The sequence below is a fragment of the Lepidochelys kempii genome, chromosome 16, assembly GCF_965140265.1.
Source record: "Lepidochelys kempii isolate rLepKem1 chromosome 16, rLepKem1.hap2, whole genome shotgun sequence".
Taxonomy (NCBI): Eukaryota; Metazoa; Chordata; order Testudines; family Cheloniidae; genus Lepidochelys; species Lepidochelys kempii.
The window spans coordinates 19695311-19722286 of NC_133271.1; the positions used below are offsets into that span (position 1 = coordinate 19695311).

Here is a 26976-nt window from a genome sequence, read left to right on the forward strand (position 1 = left end):
GACAGGGTAATATAATTTTAGTTTACATGCAATATTAATAAGTATTGTTGTGGTTTATTATAATTATAGCCCCCGTGCAACATCATTACTGATCACTATTATGGATAATATCACTCTTCCTCCTGCACCATGATCATGACTCAAGGATCCACGTACTCTAGTTATTGCTCTCATCCACGGCTGGAAGGAAGGGATTTTAGTCAGGCAGTGGGTAGGCCACCCCTAACCCAAGCCGGGCATGGGTCCTTTATGGCCACGGTCTCGCCGCGCGCCGCGCATGCGCGGCGAGTGGCTTGTGTGAGGCGGCGGCAAGATGGCGGAGGCGGAGGCGGCAGCTGGAAGTGGGGGGAGTCCCGCGCTGTCCTCGGGCGGGGAAGAGCCACCGACGGGCCTCGAGTCGCCGGCGGAGGAGGCGGTGTCGGCGGGGCCGAGCACGGGGTTTCGGCTGACGGCCGTGCGGCGGGAGCCGGCCGTGCGGCTGCAGCACGGCGTGAGCGGGCTGGAGCCGCTGGCCTGGTCCGAGGACCACCGGGTGTCGGTGAGCACGGCCCGGAGCATCGCCGTGCTGGAGCAGCTCAGCGACATTCACAGCGGCGGGCAGGAGCTGGTCATCCACCGCACGGCCGTGCCCGCGCCCGCCGCGGGCTGCCTGCTCAAGGTGAGGCGGCGGAGGGCGGCTGGGGACCCTCCTCTCCTGCCCCGCGGATGGACCAGCGCCCCTGGGCCGGGGAGAGACTGTGCCCCTCTCCCGACCGGGGGCTGCAGGGTTGAGCCCCGCTCCCTCCCCACGCTCATCCTTGTCTTCTCCCGGTCCCTGCGCTCTAGTTCGGGGCTCTGCCCTTCGCCTTTTCCAGCCGTCCCCCCAAACGAGAGGCAGGAGCCGCCTGCTGAGGGCGAGACCACTTGGACCTGACCACGCCACTGACTGTTCAAAGCGCTGTGACCCCCCTCTCCTAAGGCTGCCCTGCTCTTGGTCCAATCCCGTTCCCACAGCTGCTGCTATTGTCAGAGGTTGGCCTGTGTTTTGTTGGAACATGTGGCTTTGTTTACTAGAGGAGTTTCTCTCACCCTGACTCCACCTCCGCTGTTCCTCAGATCCAGGCTAATCCAGATAAGGATTAATTACTGGAAAACGAATTTTCTATCCTGGGATAAACTTTAGGAGATAACTTCTTAGTCCATGAGTACAGCAGTAGTGCAGGATCTGTGTTGACACACCACATAAATACCCATTGTACACAACAGCAAGAACAGGTTTTTGTCACATCCGTTTGTGTGTGACAGTACAAAGTATTGCCTGTATATTCGCTGAGTCCATCTATGTATAGCGGGTTCACAATCAGTGCCACGCAAAATAATAGTATGGAGAATGTTCATTCTAAACGTTACTTTTTAAAAAACCTTGTTGCTTTCGGTTTGCTTCTTGGAGCAGCTCCTAGAGTAGACTGACTGCATCTTTGCCAATACTAGAGAGAGAAGGTGGGTGAGGTAATATATTTTATTGGACCAATTTCTGTTGGTGAAAGATACAAGCTTACACTGAGCTTTTCTTCAGGTTTGGGAAGGGCACTCAATGTCATAGAATATCAGGGTTGGAAGAGACCTCAGGATGTCATCTAGTCCAACCCCCTGCTCAAAGCAGGGCCAATCCCCAACTTTTGCTCTAGATCCCTAAATGGTCCTCTCAAGGACTGAACTCACAACTGCAGGTTTAGCAGGCCAATGCTCAAACCACTGGGCTATCTGTGCCCCTGTCCTTTTTCTTCTACTTTCATTTTGTGTAGGGCACATTTCAGTGTGTTCTTGTTGTACGGTGTAATACAGGATAGTACATTAAATGTAAATATTTATTTAAATAAAAACATTTACCTTGGTTATATCCTGAGCCTTCCTAGTTCTTTATTTTCAGAGCCACTTCTTTAAAAGAAAACTAAAACAGAATTTTCAGAAGTTAAACTTTATTTTGGATTTTAAAATTTCCCTGTAGTTTGTTTATACCATGATTAAAGCATTATTCCTAGTACATGAAAACCAGAAAGTAAAACTGCTCATCTGTTTTCTTTTCCTAAGAGGAACTAAATACAGAAAGTAAAAAAAGCATTAATAGTTACAAGTAAATTAGACTTCCCAAAACTTTTTCAGTTTTAAGGTATTCTTATAAAGTAGGCTAGGCAACGACTTGACTTTCTAACTCTTGAAAAAAGTTCTAGGCACTAAAGCACAAACTAAAACTACACCTGTGCTTATCCCAGGAATGTCCAAGTGAAATTGTTTCAGTGTGCAACTATTATGCATCTGAAAAAGACTCTAATTAGGACTAAGTTTTACTGACACTCTTGCTGTTGTCAGTCTTGTATGAGACTGCAAATCAGCTTCCATTCTACTCTAGAATTTGTTTAACTAGAAGAGTATTGATTATTTAAGCAAAATGCATTGTCATTTAGAAGTGCAGTGGGGAAGACTGTACCAAACAGATCAAAGTAGCAGCTGTGTTTACTTCATCCAGTGCACTAAATACCTCAATAGCAACTATATGGGTGAAACCAGACAATCCATATGTTCTCAAATGAACTCATATAGGAAAATAACACACACAAATGCCCCATCACCTGTGGGCATACACGTTTTATAAAATGATCACTCATCTGACCTTTCAGTCCTCGTCCTCAGCACTTTCAAAAGACAAATCTGGGAGCTTAAACTCAAACTTTGCTAGACACTAAAATTATGCACTGAACAGACACACTGCATTTATGACTTATTACAGCAATTTGACTCACCAACCACCCTTTTTTGTTCTTTGACTGCAGAGGTGTTAAAGGGCCACTTACCCTAAATTTAAGAGATCATTCAAGGTGATGTGTTAACTACTTATGCTAAATAATCTATTCTACCTTGTACCTGTGACATTCTTAGTACTTCTCCCAGACTTTAAGAAGAGCCTAATGTCAGATCTAATATGGACACTAATATCAGATATGTTACCTTGGGATTTGTTTGGGGTGGATGTGTAAACTGCGGTTTGGTCTCGTTGCAGTTTCCTATGTTGTATGCTATTTGCTGACTGAAAAACTAGTATGAGTGTCCTAAGTGTATTTATATCTGCATGTCCAAAGAGTCCATTGAACCTGTTTTTGCTGACTGCTAGCATATAAAGATTTAAGCCTGAAATCTTTGGCTGATTTTAGGGCTTGTCTACATTATGGATTTTTGCACCAGTCTAGCTACACAAGTGCAAACCTCTCCCAGTAAAGATGCACTGCCCCAATATTTGCAGCAGTTTCAAACAGAGGTAGGTTACACTGATGCAGTGCATCTTCAGTGGTGCAAAATTCCATAATGTAAACAAACCCTTAAATGGCTTTTTAAACCCCTCATTTAACTAATTGGGTTAAACTTAAATGGAAAAGGCACGGGTTGTAAAACTCAGTGTCGTTGTTGCAGATTGACAATGAGTAAACTCAGGTGCAACTTCAGTTATTATTAATGTAGGTTTCTTAGACTGTAAGATCTCTTAGCCAGGGACTGTATCTGTTTTATATAGAACCTAGCACAGAAGGACCCCAATCCTGATTAAGTATGTCTGAGAGATACAGATATGAAATACTCATAAGATTGCAGCAGATCTGATCTAAGATCTTCCACACTGCCAGTGTCACATTTAGCAACATGGCTACCAGTAGCAGTAAGTTTAGAAATATTAAATTAGATGGCTCAAAATATCAGAGCATTTCAACCAGTTCAAATCTACTGAAGGGATATTAGTAACAAAGACATAACCAGTAATCTCATTTGAAGTGGTCTTAGTTTATGGGCTGGTGTTCCTGGCTCACAACACATTGTTGCCTCTTCCACCACAGAAACAAGAGTTAAAAGGGATAAGAAGAGTGAACTCTCCATCTGTTCCTAGGATTGATTCTCCAGATCATAGTTGAGACACACTGAGAGAACAGTATGAAGAAGCTTGCACCTTTGCTTTATCTGTTCTGTGGATAAACAGAAGACTTCAGTTTTGGGAACTTGTCAATATTTTTATGTTCTCAGCTGAGTTGCAAATGGAAAGGAGAAATTTACAATCACAAAATGCAGTTATAGTTGGCAATTTTTAAGAGGCCTCAAAGCATAGTTTTAAATTTACTAAAAGCCAAATACATGCAAATTGGGAGAGGGGATAAAGAGGAAATTTTTGAAGTAAGAGTTTTACTTGCATCTTTCAGCTTCATAATTCAGATTTTGATGGAAAAGTGTAAGCACAGCCTTACCAGGCCTGTTTCAGCCTGGAACAGCTCTGATGTCATATGAGGACTCCCAAATCCTGCTTCTCTGCAATACTAGAACATTTTAGGTTGTACTCATCTGATACTTAATATATATGTAACCACTGCTCAGTACTCAGGAGAGAGGCAATAATTCGTAAGTTAATATGCCCTGTAGGCTAAGACTATGACCCTTCCAAACCCAAAAGTGACAGTCATTGTAAACTTTTGCAGGTAATCAAGAATTGTGTGTGTGACCTTCCCATAAACATGGTTAGATGATGCACAGGATTAAGTGAGTTTGGAGGCTTCATTGTAATTTGTAGAGAGAGAATAGACCGTTGAGGGGAAGGTTATAGTAGGAAAGTTTATGGAAGCAATATTTTAATAAGTTGTCTAGCCTGCACAGAGTGGTGTGCGGAGTTTTTGATCGTAAACTGATTGGTTTGATTCAGTTTTCTAGTGTGTCTCTTTAATAAAATATACAATGTGTGAAGATGCTATCTCACAGGAATACTCAAAATTTGGGGCTATTGTTGGTTGAGGAAGTAGCTAGTAGCTATTTGTGCATTTGTTGCATCCATATTCATGGTGATTGGGGGAGGGGGAGAGGGATAGCTCAGTGGTTTGAGCATTGGCCTGCTAAACCCAGGGATGTCAATTCAATCCTTGAGAGGGCCATTTAGGGATCTGGGGCAAAAATTGGGGATTGGTCCTGCTTTGAGCAGGGGTTGGACTAGATGACCTCCTGGTCCCTTCCAACCCTGATATTCTAGGATACTTAAAAACTTTTATGACAGTAACCGAGTGTATTACTACATGCTACTTTTCAGGTTGTTTGTTTGTTTTTGGAAGTGTAAAAGGCCATGATTAGCGTAGCAGAAATTACACATTTGCAATTGGGTTTTCCTCTTTTCACCAGTATGAGGGAGTGCTTCACTTTAGTGTTGTGTGTACCTTTCAACTACTGGACACAAATGCTGAAGGTCACATCTTAAGATTTACTCGGAATAGGGGCCATACTTTCAGCCGTGTCTTCCATTGATTTTAATGGAAGCTAAAATCCTTCTCTCCTTCCTCTCTCCTGTATTGGACACAGCACATAGAATTATTAAATTGATATTTGTTATAGTACAACTAAAATACTGTTTTAGGAAATGTTTTTGTAAAATTGTGTTTTAATAGTACTTATTCTGTTTCAGGTTGGTTCAAAAAAGGAGGTTGCAGAATGTAAGGAAAAGTTTGCAAGCTCTAAGGATCCAACTGTTAGTCAAACCTTTATGCTAGATAGAGTATTCAACCCTGAAGGAAAGTCACTACCACCTATGCGAGGATTCAAATATTCCAGCTGGTCTCCACTGGGCTGTGATGCTAATGGAAGATGCCTTCTAGCTGCTCTAACTATGGACAATAGATTAACCATCCATGCTAATCTTAACAGACTACAGTGGGTGCAGCTGGTTGATCTGACAGAGATTTATGGGGAGCGTCTGTATGAAACCAGTTACAAACTTTCGAAGGTTGAGACCCCCAGAGGAGAACTAGGGGACTTTGCAGAATTTCAGAGACGGCATAGCATGCAGACTCCAGTCCGTATGGAGTGGTCAGGTATCTGCACCACCCAGCAAGTGAAACACAACAATGAATGCCGAGATGTTGGCAGTGTACTCCTAGCCGTACTCTTTGAAAACGGAAACATTGCCGTTTGGCAATTTCAGCTTCCTTTTGTGGGTAAGGAATCCATCACTTCTTGCAATACCATAGAGTCAGGAATAAATTCCCCTAGCGTCTTGTCTTGGTGGGAATACGAACACAACAACCGAAAGATGAGTGGACTCATTGTAGGGAGTGCTTTTGGACCAGTTAAAATCCTTCCTGTCAACTTAAAAGCAGTTAAAGGCTACTTCACGCTCAGGCAACCTGTTGTCTTATGGCAAGAAATGGACCAGTTGCCAGTACACAGTATCAAATGTATTCCTCTCTACCATCCTTACCAGAAATGTAGCTGTAGCTTAGTAGTGGCTGCAAGAGGATCTTATGTGTTTTGGTGTCTTCTCTTGATATCCAAAGCAGGTCTGAATGTCCATAATTCCCATGTGACAGGGCTTCACTCTTTACCAATTGTATCCATGACTGCGGATAAACAGAATGGCACAGTATACACGTGCTCAAGTGACGGAAAGGTAAGGCAACTCATTCCCATCTTCACAGATGTTGCATTAAAGTTTGAGCATCAGCTTATTAAGCTGTCTGAAGTGTTTGGCTCTGTGCGGACTCACGGGATAGCTGTAAGCCCATGTGGCGCATACCTAGCAGTTATTACAACAGAGGGTATGACCAACGGCCTTCACCCTGTAAACAAAAACTATCAAGTTCAATTTGTAACTCTCAAAACATTTGAGGAGGCAGCTGCTCAGCTCTTGGAGTCTTCTGTGCAAAATCTTTTCAGACAAGTGGACCTGACAGACCTTGTGCGCTGGAAGATTTTGAAGGATAAGCATATCCCTCAATTCTTACAAGAAGCCTTGGATAAAAAGATTGAGAGCTGTGGATCTACTTACTTTTGGCGTTTTAAACTATTCCTCTTGAGAATTTTGTACCAGTCAATGCAGAAAACTCCATCTGAGGTCATGTGGAGGCCTTCACATGAGGACACAAAAGTATTAATATCGGATTCCCCTGGGATGGGGAGTACTGAGGATGATCATCAAGAAGAGGGAACTTCAAAACAGGCCAGCAAGCAGAGTTTGTGTGAAGTGAGCAAAGGAAGAGACCCAGATGATCCAGCAGATGACACTCTTGTCCACTCAAGTGACATAGGAGGACATGAGCCAATGGAGGAGAAGCTCCTTGAAATACAGGCACGAATTGAAGCAGTAGAAATGCACTTGACACGGGAACACATGAAGCGAGTGTTGGGAGAAGTCTACTTGCATACATGGATTACAGAGAACACCAGCATTCCTACCAGAGGAGTCTGTGACTTCTTAATGTCTGATGAAGGCTATGATGACAGAACAGCACGAGTAAGTGCACATGTATATTTTTTTTGGGATTCCATGCTACAAAATTTCCTGGTTTTCTTCATTCTCAGCTTTACTCCCTTGGGGGCAGAAGGTGGATGGTTGCTTGTATCTGTTTTGGAGATTAGTTGCCTGCCTCTCCAACTGAGGATGGTGGGTGGTGCTGGATGTGGGAAATCTGAATACACACCTTAGAATTTGGGTCAGGCATAGTAAAGAACAAACCTGTGTATACATTTCTGCTGGGATGGGTAAACTGGGGAGGACGACAGACCTGTAATCACTTTCAAAATAATTTAAGTGATCTGAAAGAATGTGGTGGTAGAAGGGGGCATCCTTGTTTTTTTCCCCTGTGATTAGGATTATCTATCACTTCATCTATTTACACTAAAATGGAGGCGGCCTTTTCCCCCCAAAATCAGTTATTACATCTTCAAAATTTTAATTCTTGAATACAAATATTTTATGTAAAACATTGTCACTGTTCATTTTAAATGATAAATTTGGCTTATTTTAAACACACTTCCTTTAGTAGTGCTGTTATGAAATCAAGGAAAGCATCAGGTTTGAGATTTTTTTTTAAAATGACAAAAAAAATTGTAAAAGTCAGTGTTTCAAAAAATTATGTAAATGGAAAACCAATCAATTGACTTGAAGTATCTTAAAGACATAATTTAAAATTTGATTTATAAAACATGTATTATTGCCTGAACCTCTGGGTCCATTTATATTCTAAAAATATTAAAATAAACGTAACTGAATAGGATGTTGCATCCAAGCACTGTCAAGAACATGCCCCAGGTTTACAATTCTCCCTTCTGCAGTAAAACTTAAATACAAGAGCAGCATCCAATCCTGAAAACAAAAATACTCATCACAGCAAACTCTGTTCACTCATGCTTTTTTCTGAACTATGTTCCTTGTGGTGGGTAATGAAGTTAGCAAACGTGTGCTGTATCAGACAAAGAAGAGAAGCAAGAGACCCTCTACTGAGAATGGTCTGCCACCAGATGTTCAGACTTAGAGCACACACTGCAATTAGACAACCATCGGCTGGCCCATGTCAGCTGACTCAGGCTTGCCATGCTTGGGCTCTGGGGCTGTTTCGTTGCAGTGTAGATTTCTAGGCTATATATATATATATATATATATATAAACCACTCAAATTCTGTTATGAACCTCTGTCAGTCATGACTGTTGTACCTGCCTAAAATATTTCTTCAGCATAATTTAGGGATATGGCTTGTATCCGTTGAAATGTCAAAGGTAAATTATAAATGACAAGTATGGTAATAAATTTGACCTAATACTTAGGCTTTCAGTGGAACAGCTATATGTATTGTGTTTGATAGTGATTGCTAAAACAACGGCATCAGATTCATAAATAATTAACAGGACTTTAAACTCCTCCATTGTCACAGCCATGAGACTTATTTAAAAAAAATTGTGTCTTGCCTTTGATGTTCTGTAATGTGGTGGAATGTGTGGGTCTCAAGTCCAAGTTGCTTTTTTTCCAGTCACCATTAGCATTTAAGTACCAAAAATCCTGGTTATTTTAAAACAAATTTTGTATCCCTTTCAGTGATGTGTGGGGTTAGGCAATTAAATCCATCCGATTGCATGAATAGCATGTGAATCAATCCATCTCTACTACAGCACTATGTATTTGAGTTGCCTTTTCTTTCATTTGAATTCAGTTGAGTGCACTGGATTTTTGCATCTTGTATTTTCTTCTGAAATCATGCTATCCTGGGAGATTCTCCACCTTTCAACAGGCAGTCTTTTCCTGTAAACACTGCTGACTGCTGTGTGTTCCCAGGTGCTGATTGGACATATCTTAAAGAAAATGAACAAACAGACTTTCCCGGAGCACTGCAGCTTGTGTAAAGAGATCCTGCCATTCACAGATCGCAAACAGGCGGTCTGCTCCAATGGCCACATTTGGCTCAGGTAAGCGGTTAAGGAGCTTTTGCTTTGATTCTCTTCTCTGTTTTGGATGAGTGGAAGGCATTTCAGTAGCTAATGTAAAATATATTCTCATATTGTGAACGAGTTAATGGCATGGAGCATGTTGTCCATGCTCTGCAAAGAAAAGAGAGGAAGCAGACAAGGTGTCTGGTACTCTCTTCGTAAGAGTGAGAAAGAACTAAGGGATATTGTAGAGGGAGGGAGGTAGGCCTAGATTTGACCTTATTTATATTCTTTTGAATATTGTTTTATTTTCAAAACTAATGCTTCAGTGCTCCTAATTCACGCTTTGTTTCTCTTCTCCTCCTTTCCCCACCCCCAAAGAAAATCAAATGGCTTATAGCTTTTTGGATGGGAGGGTAGAAGAGGAAAAAGTCCCTATGGAAATATATTTTGTGCATTTCTGGCTATTTATGCTTCTTATCTCAAATTACTTGGTTGCCAAAAACAAATCTGGCAGTTGATTGGGTCTTAATGAAACCAGTCAATTTGCATGCCCAGAGTTACTTTAACATCATTTCAGAATGACCAGAGTGCAGAATCCTCACAAAGCTTTTAACACTGAAGACCAAGAAATTGGATACTTAATGGTGGTTGTCAGTAGAGGTTTGGCCACAGCCTTTGGTGTGAATTCATTATTCTGATAACAGAATCCACTGTCTTGAAGAGTCCCTTGACCTTTCTAAGTGTTGTGAGCCCTTAAGATAGTACATAAAACCTGCATGCATCTTTAAATCATGGTGATTGCTGTTCAATGACTGTCCGTTAAAATAGCTCTCAAAATCTTCGTCTCTTCAGGTGTATTTTGCTTAAAATTGTAAAGCCAATAGTGGAAATACTTCCCTCCCTGATCCTTGATATGTTGCCCTCTGACCTCTTGTACATGTATATTATTACAAGGCAATCTTAATTAGTTCATGCCAGCCTACGTAATTTGGCTAATTAAGTTAGATGTGAAATGTTAATGCTAACTCATATTTTTTAAAGGTTTTGATATGATGTAATCAGTGATATTGGGGTAAATGCTGCTCTTACACAGCCTGACAGAAGCACAGCTGTTAGCTGAGAACAGAATTTATCCCTCTGTCATAAAGCATACAATTAGAAACTTCTGTTTGATGATGCAATTTGCCACCTTTCAGGTGCTTTTTAACCTACCAGTCCTGCCAGAGTTTGGTATACAGAAGGTGTCTGCTTCATGACAGCATTGCACGGCATCCAACCCCAGAAGGTGAGCTGCTTCCGTGGCTTGAAAGGGCAAGATTGCATTTTCTCACCGAGTGTTTTGTCATCTGTATAGTGACATGGATCCGGCTCAATGACTAACTGTTATTGCAGGCAGCTATCAAATGGAGTAGTAACATTCTACTCTTCGTGATGTTTGACTGTAGTCTGTGTCACAGTTGTAAAGCCCTAATTAGAATATAATAATTAGAGAAAATCATGTGTAAATATGTATTGCATTTTAATATGAGCCAAGTACATATGCAGTCTGTGCTGGAGTGTTACAACAGATAGATTAATACTAATTTGTTTAGATTTCTTTACATGTACAAATTGCAAGCCCAATCCTACAAAATGCTGAGCACCACTGATTTCAATGAAAGGTGAGTTTTCTCAGCACAAGCTTAGAAGGATCTTGGCATCTTGCAGGCTTAGGCTCTGAAATGTGATAAATACAGCTTGTTTAGACAATGTAATCAAATTGAAGGAGCAGGTCTTTTGATTCTGAACTTCCATGCTTTTCCTATATCTGAGAAGACAGAAATTCTGTAGTAACTTGTTTTGAATTGCAGCTGATGCCTTATAGTTCTTTGAAATCAGTGTTTTTTTATGTCCAAGTTTTAACATTTAAAAATGTATCTACTGTGTCTGATGGCAAAATATTAAACCTCAGTTCGTTAAGGTATTTTTGTAATGCTGTTCTTCAGGGAGGATATGAACTTATCTGGTTTTCCAAAGCACTTTTCTGCAGAACTGATGCGATCTCAAAGGAAGTTTTATTCTACAGGCATGTGTGTTCCCTTCCTAGAACTTGTGAGGTCTAATTCTCATCGATACCAGATCAGCTACAAATGGATCTAAAATGCTGGAGAAAGCGTTGCTGGCTTCATTTTACATATGGGAGACTGAATTACTGCAGTAATTCAAAGATCTAATTTCAACTCACAAAAACAAGATCACTAAGTTATAGCAGAAAATTGTCCTTAAACTCTACCCATTTTGTCTGTGCATGGCAGACTTGTTTGTGTGTAAAGACAAGCTGCAATACCTAGGCAAGCTATAGGGTGGTGTGGACAGCTTCAGCCTTAACTTTGTCTCTTTCTGCTGAAATGGCATTTAAATTAATTAATATGAGGAGTTGGGTTCATCCTAAATCTTCAGTGAGTCTTGTCAGATGTACATCTCAAAACATCATTTCAGAGACTTTTGTAGAAGAAGTTTGGTCCAGTTAAAGGATGTGAAGCAAAATATTCATCCATCATTGTGATCTTTCTTCTGTGTAACTTGGGCTTTAAACCACTTGTTTTCCTATTTGCAGATCCTGAATGGATCAAGAGGTTATTGCAAGGACCTTGTACTTTCTGTGATTCTCCTGTGTTCTAGAGAAAGCTGTGGGAAGCTTGAAGACCTTTTCTCTACTGCATAAGACTCCATTCAGTCTGGAAAGAGGCAGAAGGTGCAGGAGTATATACATTTTACTGAAGGCAGAAGACACTGTTCCTAACCCTGTAAATAGAGCACTTGACGTTCAAGAAGCTCAGTAGTGTAATGACCCATTTCATACTCCAGAAATGAGAGCATCCTCTGAATACCTAGCACAAGGGATTTATGGAGCAATGTTGAGGCAACCATGGACCCTGTTAAAGCATCAGCATTTGATTGGATAAATTTCCTTTTATTGAAAGATCAGAAATCTGAGAAGCATGCAGCCTGAATACGATCTCTGGTGAAAACTGGATGCTTTTCTCAAGGGTGAGAGCATCCCAGCAGGTAGAATGCAGGAGGCACTTCTTGAACAGTCTTAGTGGGAAGAGGGCTTCAGTCTCCAGTGCTCCTATTTGTTTGCTTAATGAGTACTGGCACTCACTGTACCACAGAATATTAAACTATCAGAAATAATGTGTGATTCTAATATATTTCTTAAGTGACCTGCATGTCAATTTTAGCCACTTGAGAGAAGTCAGCCACTGCATTAGATGTTTCACTCCATAACTAGCAAAATAATTCCTGGTATTTCTCAGGGTTTGGGGGGAAAAATTGCAGTCAGAAAGCTAAAATCGGCAGCTTGTGCCAAATATGGATCAAGAGGAAGTTTTTAAATTCTAATGGTTATAAGTAAACAATATTAGCATTTATATATTCCATGTCAGAGACCCAACTCTAAAATGTATAATATCTGGTGATCAAATCTCCTTATCCTTTTCTGAAATACATTTTAACCATTTACCACACTTGTGCTAACACCTGATCTCTTCAGTTCATTTCACACACTGTCAACAGGTACCATGCTCCCCTCCTATATAACCCAGTAATCACCACTTTTCCTTCCCTCCAATCAGGCAGTGGGATTCTCTTCAAAAGCATTGCAATACCTTGACCCAAAACCAGTCATTTCTGGTTGTCATTTGGTTTTCTTAAACTGGCTTTTTATAGTAAATAGAGTATAAAAGAGAAGTATTAAATTAGATGGGAAATATCTAACCAAAACTTTCAGAGTTTGGTGAAGCTGTTCTGAGGTAGTTATAAAATAAAAGGTGATTATATCAGGCATTCAGAAACGTGTGTGAATTATCCTGGTGGAACCCCTGTTTGTCACTGTCACTGAAACAGTGTTTTCTTTGACTGTCCCACTGGATAATTGTCCTTTCTGCCTTTGGGACCCAACTTATGTGGGGGACATTTCCTTTTCAACTTTCTACAAAGTGCCAGAGGAATAATAATTCCAAAACGAGTTTCTGTCATTAGAATCCATCTTGTCTGGTTAAGAACCATTTTCTCAGGCCATCCAAAATTCTTTGTTTCTACTTAAAAATGCCAGTCCACTAGATGCTCCCTGGAAAAAAAAGATTTTTAGTTTTGTTTGTGGAATGCATGATGTGTAAAATTCACTTCTCCAGGCTTCTTATTGTGTGGGAAGCAAGAGTGTGAATCTATGGCGCACCAGCTTGTTATGCATTAACATTTTATGTGGACTCTGTTACAGAGCACAAATACTGTATTAGGTATTTGAGAGCAGCAAGGAATTATCCAGACAGTATTCAACAAATGCATGTGTGGATTGATGCTTAAGTTTTCTTGACTTAATGACTATGCACATTTTCCTATTGTTCCTTTACCCTTACTAGGAGCAGTCACATCTCAATTCATATTCAAACAAGCCAGCTGCCTTTACATTTCAGTGTTTCATGTGTTGAGCATGATAGTGCTCCTACAATAGACAATTCTAATAATTCAGAAGATTAGAAAAAGGTTCATTTGTAAAATAACCATAGCCTTGTCTGTAAATATCCCTGGGAGTGATACCATACTTGTATTAAAGAAATGTTTAGTTTTTTATTGGTGTGCATTACAAATTGAAATAAACTTAGTGGTATATTTGCAAAGAGAGTTTGTAGCTCCCAGTGTCAGCTAGCAAAGCAAGCAATGGAAAACCATTGTCAGTTGGAATGCTCAGAGTTGAACTGACATCTGTTGTATGCACAGTTCGAGGCAAGTACCAAGGTTGTGCCTGTGGTAGGATTCCTTTCCCTTCTCAGATGCTACCTAACTCTCCTTTCCCTGGGGAAACAAGTGCATCATTTTTAATCCAATCTGAATGCTGTGATAGTCTAGGATTGGTGGTGGGTAATGGCCTTGAGAAGTAAAGCTTTATAGGCTCTTGTAAAAAACAGTGCTAATCAACTGGTCCTAGTCGAATATTCTGTTGCCCTTCTGAAATAATTCTAATCATGGGGAGGGTTAGAGGAGCTTTTAAAAAAATTATATAAATGAAATCTAATTTTTCTGATAAATTTGATTTAATCTCTGTTTCAGGCTTAGTGGTTGTAAAATCTACTGGTCCACTGAAGTATTTCTAGGTCTGGCAGACCAGAAGGTATTAGACCTAAACTCATTATTCTGATTACTGACTTGCTTTAATTATGGTATAATTTTAGCAGCTGTTCTCTCAAACTGCCCTAGCTCGAACCTAATGCTTTATATACTTGGAAGGTAAGAGTCCAAGCTACTTTCAGCATTGGTGTTTAGCTTCAGAAATTTTCAAGGTAGTGGACACTCAAATTAGATTAATTTGGTGGTTGTACATGGTGGCAGTTGAGATGATGAGATTTTAAAGTCTTCCCACAACCTGCAAGTTTATATGCCACTGGATAGCTGAGAGTCTCAGATTTCCTTATGGAAACAGCTTTTGTTTCTTATTGCTCTGAGTCAAGAGGTACTGTGGGTTTTAAAGCCATGTCATTTTTTTTGGCAATTAGTTGAGAGCTGAATAAAATAGCAAGTTTCAGACCAGTAGTGTCCCACTGGATTTTTTTTCCCTCCCTCCCTCACCTACCTTCTCAGAACTTCCCTCTAGTGAAATAACTTGTAGCTGTTGAGTAGTGCCCATCACTTGTCATTCTAGGAATAGGTTTAGTCCTGTTTCTCTAGAGCATTGAAACAACCTGCAGAACCTACATCAACACCCTAAGCATTGCTCTTCCTAAATACATTATTGTGGAATAGTCTCTCTCCCTGGAACATTTAACAGTAGACTGGACAGAATACCAGTTCAATAGGGAACAGTCTTGCACAAGAACTGCTCTCCTCTGAGAGGGTGCTTGGCATTGTCCCCAGCAGCTCATGGGAGTACTACACAATTCCAAAATGAGACACAGGGGAATGGAACAGTCATTGTCTCAACTATAGTCTGAGGAGCCCTTCCTGGGAGTCTGCAAGATGAGAGCAAGCAGCTGGGGAGAGGCCATATGTGTCTCTCCGCTCCATACTGTGATTGTGCTGACATGTAGCAAATACAATCAGCAGTGTGGGGCTTGCACACCTGGCTGTGTAACTTTGCTGTGGCACATGTTGTCTTAGTGGATTCCTCTGGAACCATTCTGTGATTAAAGCATGTGTATGCAGCAGAGCAAATGTGTTGGAGTATGAAATCATGGTAGTCTGACTGAAACATGGATGAAGTGATCAGTACTCAGCCACCATCCTTTTTAACTAACAGTTGAATGAAATGTAGAAGAAACTCCATGGGACTAGCACCCAGATACCATGGTTATGAGTGTGGTAGATTCATAAGGCTAGATTGGTCCTTCCTGGGGAAAATTGCTATACAAGCTGTGGGGAGGAGGGGGCGGGGAGGGGAAAGGTGTTCTTTGCAGAGATCCCCTCACCTTGTTCTCTTGCAGGGGTGGGAGACAGGATTTGCCCCCTCATGGCAGAATTGTGTCTGAGGATGGTATTTCTACTCTACAAAACACAGATTCTTGTACTGCTTTATCTTTGGGATTTCAGTTTTTTAAACCAATCTGTGGTTTCTTAAAGCAGTGGTTTTCAACCATTTTTCATTTCCTGGCCCCTAAAAAATTTTCAGTGGAGGTGAGGACCCCTTTGGAAATCTTTGACATAGTTGTGGCCCCCCAGATGTCCACGGACTACTGGTTGAAAATCACTGCCTTAAAGGTAAAGTCTGGTATTGGCACCCAATTTTTGTTGTGTGAGAAACTTGGTGTCCTAAGCTAACATTTGTAAAAGCACCTAAGGCCCTTTGAAAGTTAATGGACTGAGGTTCTTTTGAAATTTGTACCTCTAATGCTGAAGCGAGGACCTGCCTTTGCAATGAAAGTGGATGCTTGAAGGTTTTAGTAGACTCTCTCCCAGCTTTTTGTTATAAAGACACTAAACTTGGAGCTCCCAAATCTGACTTATAATTGAGAGGCCCATTTCAAATGTAACTTGCCATCATCTAAAACTGACTAAATAATATTTCAGGACCAGCCGAGATACTATAAGCTGGAGTCACTGCATTGCACTTAAAATACAATACAGAAGGTGATGCACAGACAGACTTAAGTTGTTTGCTGTTGTGTTTGGGGATTGATTAGGGGAGATATATATTGAGATAGATAAATATCTATATATATATATAGATCTATCACCTACTCTCTGCCTCAAGTTAATCTGTCATGATCCTTGATAAGGAATAGCTTCTTATGCCTCTAACTACTAAGATTCATACGGACATCAATCTTCCATCCTGACCTCAAGCAATTCCTACCTAACTGGTGTGTATGCCAGGATACTGGGGTGTTCTCGCTGTTGGAAATTATTGGAACTGCTGAAGAAGCTAGTAGTTACTAGTGTAACTGTTTTCCCCAAGCCTTGCCTTGCCTGTAGTTTGAGGCTATTCACGGTGTACTGTGAGTTTAATACATAATAGGCAGTACACTGGGTTAATTGGATTAAAACTGTGTAAACGGGTAATTAAATACTGAACAATATATTCTTATTGTGGTAAGACTAATGGGAGCTTACAGAGCAGCTAAATCCTCTTCTGTTGGTGCTAGCTAAGAAATCCAAACTGCTATGATGGATTCACAAACGGGCTCTGGAAAGGCACTGACTGTCCGGATTTGTGATAATTTGGTGCATAAACCTCTTCTCTTATAGCTGTCAAAGCACCATCACTCATGTTGTGGTGGAAAGCTGGAGTGGCAGTGACTGGCTCCAGTGCTCCAATCATTCCTTGGATGTCAGGATCAGTAGCAATGGAAAGCACTTATTTTTATACCAGCCCCATCCAGTGGTTGAGTATTAATTCTTCTCTCCATTGTTTCCTTACATTTAAAAGTAATTGAATATAAATAAAAAATAGTCTAGAAAGAGCCTGTTTTTAAATGCCCCCTTCCAGGCTGCTAGTTCTGCTGTACATCACTGGTTTTTCCTGCAAGACTATGTTAGTGCTTGTTCATGGATTTCTAACAAACCCAATAAACGTTTCTCAGCATATTATGTGAATTTCCCTTGTGGCTCATGTATCATATAGTGACTTTACACTCAGTGTGTTGATACCCATTTATTTTGTCATTACTGCTAAGGATTTCTTGAGAGAAGAGTTAAATGTGAATTTTGATAGTCCTAGTTGATGTCTGTATTTATATACCTTTACAAATTTCAGATCTCTTTTGTGCTGTCCTTATGCCCAAAATAAAATTGAGGACTAGTTAGTGCGAGAGATTAGTAGCATCCTAAACACACAGTCCTTCTGTCTGCTGTTCTGCAGTTTGTGAAACAGTAGAATTCTTTATAGATGGAATCACAAATATCCTCAGTTGACACCCTTGTGTGTAGCCTCTGCAGAAAGGTCAGGGAAGGTGAACTACCTTCTCTCTCCAAAAGGGGGTTCCTTATCCTTTTGGGTAGGAGACCGGCACTACCCAAACTACTGCTCTTATGTCAAAATGTAGGATTTTTAGGCTCAAATACTTCAATCCTGCATCTCGTAGAGGCACAGAAAAAACAGCAAAAAGCAAGTCTACTAAAACAAACCCCCAGGTCTCATAATTGTGTGTTGGTCAGCTTCTTAGAGAGCAGGGCACTCCTAACCACACTATCCTGTGTCCTTTTTTGAATGGAGCGGCCAGGCGTTTCAGTGGAACAACGCCATATGCCTGTGCTTGCTGTAATGAATCAAGAAACAGCTGCTAGTTTGTTTTACCTGCCAGCCTTCACTGTCTTCATTATGAGTTTCAATTGTCCATTCATTCTGGTAGCCACCTTCTGCTTTAAAAGGTCATATTTCCTGGAAGGTAGTAAACATGCAAACCTTGCTAGATTCAAGCACTAAATCTGGTTTGTATTATCTTTTTGCAGCTGGGAATGGGACTAACGTACTCATCCTTTTAACCCTCAAAGTCAGATTTAGAGGTAAGACCTAAATAATAATTTAGAAGTAAAACAGATTTAAAGTTGTAGGTACTTGGTTAATAAAAATGAAATTGTCTGAGTAGCTATTGGATTTCTTTTCTACCCTTTAAAATTTCCAGTCTAAAGTACCTCTGGAAGCCTCCTTTTCAGGCCTGGTCAAAACACACAAATTGGACCAGTTTTTAATTGAATCAGTTTAAAACTGATGCAGCTGAACTGATGCAAACCAATGGTTTAGCTTGCATTGGTAGATTTACACTGGTACATTTTTAACTGATAAAGTTGCCCTGATTTTACATAAACAAGCAGAGCTTATATGTGGAGCTAGGGACTTCATCAGCTTTGTGTAGTCTAGGAATCTAAAGTTCCCTTAAGGATGCTAGAGTCCAGTTGAAATGCAGAGTAGGGCTGACAAGAAAACAAGGTTTCCATGTTGTGAAAAATGGAGGGTTTGGAATTTTTGTTCTTGTGGGAATGAAATCTAGCTTTTGCGAAGCTTTTCATGGAAAATGAGACGCACACCCCTGTGTAGCCAATGGTCCGGTGCACTCACCTGGGATGTGGGAGACCCAGATTGAGAAGGGCCTAGATCCTGGGCCTCCCACATCTCAGGTGGGTGCCCTCATCACTAAGGTGTAGAGTGTGTCTCTCCCACAACCTCCTGTTGAAGCGGTTCCACTTCATATGACTAATTATTCACTGGGCCAGAAAAACTGACTCTATAGCCCAGTGGCTAGGGTACACTACTGGGATGGGGAAGAGACAGGGTCAAACCCTGGCTTGAATTCAGGCAGCAGACCCCTCTCCTGATTTTGATAAAACTTGTTCGTCAGGTATAGCATTTCTAGTCAAACAGAGACACTACTGAACAAGCAATACCCTAATGGTTGGGCTATGGAAGAGCCAGATTCAAGTCCCTGCTCTGCCTGAATCAGACCTAATGAAAGTTTGATCAAAACAGGTACGTCTCCACAACATTTCAGTTTTGAGGAATTGGCATTTTCCAGTAAGTTTCAGCTAAATTCCCTGCTCTAATACAGAATGCATCTGGAATTTAGGCTGTGTAAACCTCAAGCCTGGCTAGTTCCTTTCATGTATCACAAACTAATGTATACCCAGAACTATGTACAGTGATCTATTGTCTGCATTAAACTGTAGTGAAGCAGGGCTATGTGTAAATGTTTTAATTGAAATTAACACCTATCCTAATCCTAAACTCTACGTTTGGTGTTACATTGTACAAAGTATGTGTGAATATTTTTACACTGGAAATGTTCCCAGACCCTCAGCATCAGGTTGTACATCATTTTTACGAGTGGGACATGGGGCTTTTCACCATTTTTACTTAGTGTTAAAAACTAAAGCTTATATTCTTAATTCAAAAGATCCGGAGCCCCTGCCACTTTAGATTTTGTATGTGTGATCTATTTACTGCCTTTGATGTGGCATCTGACCGCGTACGCAGCCGGTGTTGCTTTCACTGCTGAATGCAGCCACCTCTTGGGTGGTACCTGGGTTACTTACTAGTGCTAACTACAGTGCAGGTCAGGGCTAGAAGTGAAGGTTTTCCCTATGCTATCCTAGACTTCAGTGGGATAAGCCAGAAGGTAGATGATGGCAGTGGAGTTTCCTCTTCATAGAGGACCTAACACACTGCTGTTTCCCTTACAGATGGTGCCATGTTCAGTCCTGTGGTATTTTCTTTATTTAATACTACTGCAGTTAACTGGTCCTGCAAAGGGAAAGTTGAGGGCAATGGAAGTGTTCAAAGAGGAGTTCTCAAGTTTTGACACATTTTTGACCTAATGATGGAGCTGGAAGTTAATTTATTCATTCATCTTTTCAGGCCTAAAGGCCACTTAAATGCATTCTGGGGTGGGAACAGTTTAGCTGGCAGGCCACTCAGTTACCAGGCTGAATGGAAGGATATTTGTTAATTTCCCTTGTATTTCAAATTCAGCTCATAAGAGGGTCTGACAAAGTTGCTGTGAATACTGATGCTGTGTATATGGCACTTTTTGTAAATGTGAAGCAAACTTGAATGATGTGTTTTGTATACTGCAACAGTAGCATTGTAATCCCACCCCTCTTTTTTATTTCAAATAAACAAACAGCCTAGTTCTTGTATTATGTGTGCATTATAAGGGGATGGCTTTAGGGGAGAAACATGGGTTCCCAAGATTTGAGGGGGAAGTAGGGGGCTGGTGGTTTAAAGAATACAGCTCTTCAGAATGGCTTCATGGTGTAGAAATATAAGGTGGGCTGAGATCTCCTCTTGATACAGCCACAGCTTCTACCTGCATAAATTGGAGCTATGCAGGATGGGGAATAGACCCCTATGGTTTGTAAAATCAAAGCACATTTCAAAAGCTCAATTATTAAACTTGAAAGGCTCTTCACATGTTTTATAGGACATGGGAAGGGTGAAGTATTGGCCAATGAGTCTGGCTGGCCACTCCTGGTATTGTGGAAGGAATTTGTGCAGTTAATGTATCTAATTCATCAGGTTTTCTGATTGTTTTCTAAACAAATATTTAAATATGGCAGCCTGATGCCAATTCTGCAGGTTGAAAAGATGAGCCTTGCACCAATAATTCAAGTGGTCCTTGAACACTTGAACACCCTCAGTTCCCACAGAAGTCCGAGAATTGAAGATCCTGAGTACCTTCCAATATCGGGACTCAGAGCTGATTGATTTGAATTTGGGACCCTAGTGAATACATCTAATACCGACTGACAGGAATAGTTTTGATTCTGTGCTTTGAACAGGGCCAGGGTGCTGCTCTCCCTTTGAAATGCCCTCCACCAGCTCTTTCTGCCTTTGCAGAGAAGGGGGTTCTCTGCTATTTTGAAGGACCATGCTCAATATCTTAGTCTATTTACAGAGAAATAAGGGTTTAAATGTTCTCAAGGCAGCACAGTGGAATCAGGGAAGGTGGGGGGAGAGAATGTACTACGAAGCTTGCCTCTCTTCCATTTGTTAACAATGACTTGATTTTGTATTCTGTCATCTTGACAATAATTGAAAAATATACAGATAGTTCGAATGTCAACAAGAAAACAGGCCTTCATGTTGCCACCTTCAATTTTGGACCTCTTTCCTGTTCCTAACTCAGTAAATGCCTGCTTTGAGGTTGACAAGTCGTGTGTGTGAAACATACTCATGTGCTCTTTGATTTATATTTATTCTCCTGTTGGTAAGACACACTGCTGAAAGGTATACATCCATATTTGGTCCAATAGGGCTGGGGGGGGAGGGGGGCAGGTTTTTAAGTTAAAACTGATAAAGAACTAACAACTCTAAAAGTAGTAAATATAAATGAAATGTGTGATCCACTTCCAAATATACAGATGTGATGGTTATGTAGGTTTTGTTAGAAGCTTTATAGGTTGCATGGGGGGATATATATAAATTTATTTTTTTAAAAGTTAAAGCAGGGATTTAGGTTTTATTATGCATAGAATTTGCTCTATGAAAAGGTACGCCTGTAAGATCTTTTCATTCACTATCACCAGTCCTTCGAGTACATGCTCTGGGTCTGGGGCCCCATTGGAGTAGGAAAGGAACAGAAGTAAAATTGCTGTATTGGTTTCACCACAGAGCAAGTGTGTGGTCATTGCTTAGTTATAGGGGTCCATGCTGGTTGAGCTGATCGGCTCACTCAGGTGCAAGGCCTTATGTGAGAGAGAACTTGTACTGGCAAATGCTGCTTGTGCATGTTAGATCCATGCTCTTGGGTAGGGGCTTCTTCATGACCCATCTAGTTGTTCTACAGCAAACACATTCTGTGGTGTTGCTACCTCCTCAGAGGATGATCACACAGTTAGGATGCAGTATAAAAGAACTCCAGTGCCCTCAACTCTGACAAAATTCATGTAGGAAAAACAACAGAACGCTTCCAAACATCTAGTGGGAATCTTAACTTCTACCTGCACACAAGACCTCAAAACTAGGTATTGTCACCAAAGATTTTTATAGGTGCACTTATTCTTTAAAATAAATGTTTGTGTAATTCTTCCATCTACAGATCTGCAATGCTTTGCAAATGGTAACTACCTCATTAGGGTTATGAGGGTTAAATTAAACTTTATCCCTGCCTGGGGAAGCTAAAGCCAAGGGAGTGCTAGCCATTACACCAGGGCACCTCCTTTTTGTATATGAATGAAGTGAGCTGATGCACCTTTCCCTCTCCTACCCCCCAAAACTCAAACGGCCTCTCCTGTAGAGGGGGGAGAGTGACCCAAGTCATTTTCTAGATGGGAAACAATTTCAGCATTTAAAAAAAAAACAACCTACAAATGAGGAACAAATTAAGTCTTGAGCCCTGTTTCTGTAGCTGCATCCATGCAGCCAGAGGCAATTCATGGTCATGACCTCAGTTTGTTCCTACTTGAGACTAACCCTTCTCCCGCTGCATCTAGGGGAAGCAGGCCTGGAGTGCAAGAAATGGTAGACAGAATGTATAGTCTCAACCCATTGAGCTGCATGCAAGTTTTATCCTAACAAGGCTTTCAGAGCACAGGAGGATTCTTGGGAGCTTCTTGGTTTATATTTGATCTCTTGAACTACATTTGTCCCTCTCCCTCCACCCATTGACAGTCTTATTGTTCCTATAGTGTCTTACTTCTGAAGGTATATGTCTACCTATTTTACAGTTTTGCACCAGCACCATCACTGCAGAATCAGTGTTTGTATTCCTCTAGTGGGGATAAGTACCTTTCCCCCTCCACCAGGTTTTGTTTCACATTTACAAGAGAGGTGGGGGTCCACTGCTGACACAGTATCAAATGAACAACATTCCTGCCTGTAGCCATTCAAACTTCATCCTGCAGCATGATTTGCTCCAAGATGTGTCATTTTATAAGACCATAAAAAGGTCCATCTAGCCCAGTATCCTGTCTTCCAACAGTGGCCAATGCCAAGTGCCCCAGAGGGAATGAACAGAACAGGGAATCATCAAGTGATCCATCCCCTGTTGCCCACTCCCAGCTTCTTGCAAAGAGAGGCTAGGGACACCATCCCTGCCCATCCTGGCTAATAGCCATTAATGGACCTGTCCTCCATGAACTTGCCTAATTTTTTTTTTTTAAAAACCCTGTTACATAGTCTTGGCCTTCACAACATCCTCTGGCAAAGAGTTCCACAGGCCAACTAAGTGTTGTGTGAAGAAATGCTTCCTTTTTCCAACAGGTATATGTGGAAGTTTGTGGAGCAACTGGACTTACCTCATTCTTTGCCAAGCTCCCCAATTAATAGTGTAAGATGCACTGTGCAATACAACCTCCAAACACCCCTCTCCGCAAAGTGTGTTTGCAACACAGTGGGAAGATCCAAGCTGTACATTTCAGAGCTGTACAAGCGTTCCAAAATAAGAAGTTCTTTCCCTGCTGTGCTGCTACCTTCTCCTCTTTACCTTGTTTTTCTTGTTGCTTAATGTTTGTTTGGCCAGAATAAGATGCTAAAAAACTCAAGCCTAGTTTCCTAATTGGTTTTAAAATGCCATATTCCAATTATAAAAGCCTAATTCCTTCTTCCAGCCACTGAACCTTTTTGGTATTAACAGGCTTTACTATGCAAAGTGATGCAAAGGGCTGTTTCATTTACAGTAATTAAATGAATGTCAATTGTTTTAGTTGTTTCTGAGGGAGAGTTCTACAAGAGTATTAGCATGTTCTGCTAACCCTTATGTGCTGCACTTCAGGCCTGCTGCAAACCCTTGGGGGTTGACCATTGACCTGAGACTCCATGCACAGACATGCCAAGTGCATCTCAATGAGATGAGCTCTTTTTCTCAGTTTCTATGGAACCAGCAGAGTGGAACTAATATAGCATTCGCATGTAGATGAAAGAATGGAGAGGAAAAAGGGCTTTACAGCTAAATTAATTAAGCAGATGTACCTGTCTAATTAAAGATGCACTGTCCCTTTGTACCCTAGTTGCAGCGCAAACAGTATTTAAATGCATTCTTGATCCATTTCAACTATCAAAATATTTAGCAGGAACACTCAAATGGAGACAATATTAGCAAGATGAGCTTCTATGTATTATTAATAGAAGGGCTCCCAATTATGCCTAGAGGCTAAAGCATGTCTTTATATCCATTGAGGAAAAACGGCTGTCCAACTTGGTTACCGAACAGCACATTTGTAACTGGGGAACTGTTACAAATCCACTGGCCCAGCCTCATGAGAGGGTATTGCAGTCAGGCCCAGCCCTGTGTAAACTACATTCACCATTAGCCCCCTGGTGCTGTGGGTTGGAATTTCTTGGCACAAAATTCATTAGTGATTCACGCTGCTGGTGGCAGTAGCTTTAGTTTCCTTAGATTTCAACACAGACACGTAAGCTGAGAGTTTCTAAATTGTGTAGGGCATTTGCATACCTGATTCTCATTTTTTAATCTTTTAGGACGCTTTGAAAAAAATCTCAGCTTTAAAGGCTGATTATCTGAACCCCAAATATCCCAAACATTTCAGTGTCCCCTGGGCCATTTGGCTAATGGAGAGGCTCACCTATGTATTTTGTATGTGCAAGGAGAGGATTTTACAGGAGCTTTCCTGCTGATTTATGTGTAACCTTGGACAAACATGATCACAACAGCCACAAGCATAGAAACTTATTTACTATGATCTGGACAGTGCTTAATTTGTGCCAGGCCTTGCTAGGGTTGAGCCTGGGGCATCAGTTATGAATATAAAAAAAATTGCTTGAGCCTGGGCGCCTCTTTCATTGCAAATTAAGCACTGGATCTGGACCAGGCAGAAGTTGTTTGGAGACTAAGAATTCTTGGGGGACTGCATGGCAGGGAATACACAGCTCCTGAAGGAGAAGGTAGGAGCCTCCCTTCCTTCAAGACCCTGGGGAAGCTCCCCTTTCATTTTTTAGTGCCTTCTCTGCACTGAGAACACTTAGGGATAGTAAAGGGTCTAACTCTCCTCCTGTCTTTTCTCCCAATCCCTGCAGACTGCTGTTTCTCCAACCCTTTCCCAGGATCAGGAGGGAATCAGCGTTGCCCTAGATATGGAGTGATCTAGTTAACAGTAGTGCAATATGGTAAGTGTTGGCTAAAGTCGAGCATCTTCCACTGAAAACAGACTTACCTGGCATGGCTGCTCCTTGGCTCTAGTTTGCTCCAGAAAGACTGTGTGTGTGACTCATCATCTGCTACTTCCTGATAAATGGCTACTATTAGGCTCTGGCAGTTCAGCTGTGGCTAATTTAAGGCAGTCACAGGTGCTGCACTCAGGCAGCAAGGAATGAGGCAGGATAAGAAACCTGGATTTTCACTCCACAAGGAAGGAGGGCTCTAGTACATGTCTCAATGGCTAGAGATAATCTGTTTAATTTAATTCTGAAACAGAGGAATCTGTGACCCATTTCGTGGGTGTGTTAATATATGCTTTTGTTTTAGCTTCACTTGCTCTGCATCCCTTGGGAAGCCTGTCCCAGTCACTCTATTAGGACCTATAATACTGCAGTAGTAGATGCTATTGTGCAGACAACATGTGGGTGTTTTTACTGCTGTCTCATCCGCACTTACTCAGAGCAAGCTGAAGTGACATGGGGGTAACAGTACTTGCATCCTGTCAACACTTCAGACTCTGCTGTTGCTACCACTGATCCTCATTTTCAAAGCCCTAGTGCCCTGTTTTTTAAATCCTAGACTAGCATGATGATGAACGCCACCATCCTAACTGTACGCCGTACAGAGAACTGCAGCAGCGCAGCACACACGCGGTCAGGCTGCAGGTTTTGTTTAGTGGCAGTGAGTATGACTCCAGACAAGTACACTTCAAATAGGTTTAATATTCCACATTTCCCTGAATCACGCACCTGGAAAAGGAGAGGAAGTTTAAACATAATTTCTAAAAAATGAACTTTCTTCCTGTCTCACCCTCTGGGATTATTAAAACAAAGAGCTTGAACCACTGAAACTTTTCACCGTTTATGTTGTTTGTTTACTCTCTGCACTTCACTCACTTCAGACAGTGCCAGTCCATTTGAGTTCTAGGTCCCTGACACTAGCCCAATACTGCAATGTTTGGATTATAAACACCGCAGGGAAAAGTTTAAATCCAAACAAGCTTTTCATTTTACAAGGTTTTGGGAAATCATCCCTACTCATTAATATTAGCTTTTGCAAAAAAATTTAGCCTCATAAATTTGAGTCTTAAGTCACCAACTAATTGACATTGCCTGGTAGCATTTTGGACTAGCTGGAACTGCTGTTTTTAATATGTCAGGACTTGTGTGGAAGGGGCTTAACAATACAGCTTTCTATATACTCAAAGACAACATAAGGGTCTTGGTCAGCATTGATGTAGAAAGCATTGTCATAAAACTCCTCCAAGTCGCCAGCATGCCTGTAATAGGTCTCCAGGCAAATCCTGATATTTTCTTCAGTGTCTTTAGGGTTCTGCTTGAGACGAGCTTGGACCTCTGGTAATGGAGCTGGTTTGTACATGGCGTGATATCTAGAGATAAGACACAAACCCCACTTCAGTTCACAATGAAAATCTGGGAAGTGACAGATGTTACCAAATACACGGTTTGTTTTTGCTTATCCAAATAGGTGTCCCCTGCTGTGCAACTAACTTGGCAGTTAGGCTCTGTCAAAAAGATGTTGGGAAAGTTTAGGACAAGTTGATACTTCCGATTTATTTGATATCATGACTGTCAGGGATCCTAGATACTTGGAGATATGAGTTTTTCTTGAAGTGATCTAGTCCTAAATATTGATTTGGCACAATCAATCCCATAGGTGACTGAGCAGGAGTCTATACTACAGCAGCCGATGCTCCATTTG

General features: G+C 41.2%; 3 protein-coding genes across 11 annotated transcripts in view; 2 read left to right on the forward strand and 1 right to left on the reverse strand.

Annotated features, from left to right (window-relative positions):
- The window catches only part of GFI1B (growth factor independent 1B transcriptional repressor), a 528565-nt gene that overhangs the window by 298518 nt on the left and 203071 nt on the right, over positions 1 to 26976 (forward strand). The gene's annotated exons all lie outside the window — the stretch shown is intronic.
- GTF3C4 (general transcription factor IIIC subunit 4) lies at positions 290 to 26185 on the forward strand. Of its 3 annotated transcripts, none has more exons than XM_073313833.1 (5): positions 290 to 658; positions 5459 to 7282; positions 9099 to 9229; positions 10390 to 10478; positions 25134 to 26185. In XM_073313833.1, the coding sequence occupies exons 1-5, from the start codon at positions 314 to 316 to the stop codon at positions 25202 to 25204; spliced, it is 2460 nt and encodes an 819-aa protein (XP_073169934.1). In that variant the 5' UTR covers positions 290 to 313; the 3' UTR covers positions 25205 to 26185. The 3 variants fall into 3 exon arrangements, with proteins under 3 accessions (XP_073169934.1, XP_073169935.1, XP_073169936.1); XM_073313834.1 differs by lacking the exon at positions 25134 to 26185 and adding an exon at positions 11790 to 13805; XM_073313835.1 differs by lacking the exons at positions 10390 to 10478; positions 25134 to 26185 and adding an exon at positions 11790 to 13805.
- The window catches only part of AK8 (adenylate kinase 8), a 125163-nt gene continuing 124149 nt past the window's right edge, over positions 25963 to 26976 (reverse strand). For 4 of the 7 annotated variants that reach the window (XM_073313852.1, XM_073313856.1, XM_073313850.1 and 1 more), the window contains one exon: positions 25963 to 26644. In XM_073313852.1, coding sequence (XP_073169953.1) covers positions 26410 to 26644 — 235 coding nt within the window. In that variant the 3' untranslated portion in view covers positions 25963 to 26409. The remainder of the gene's footprint in view (positions 26645 to 26976) is intronic. The other 3 variants (XR_012155214.1, XR_012155213.1, XM_073313857.1) reach the window with 1 other exon arrangement.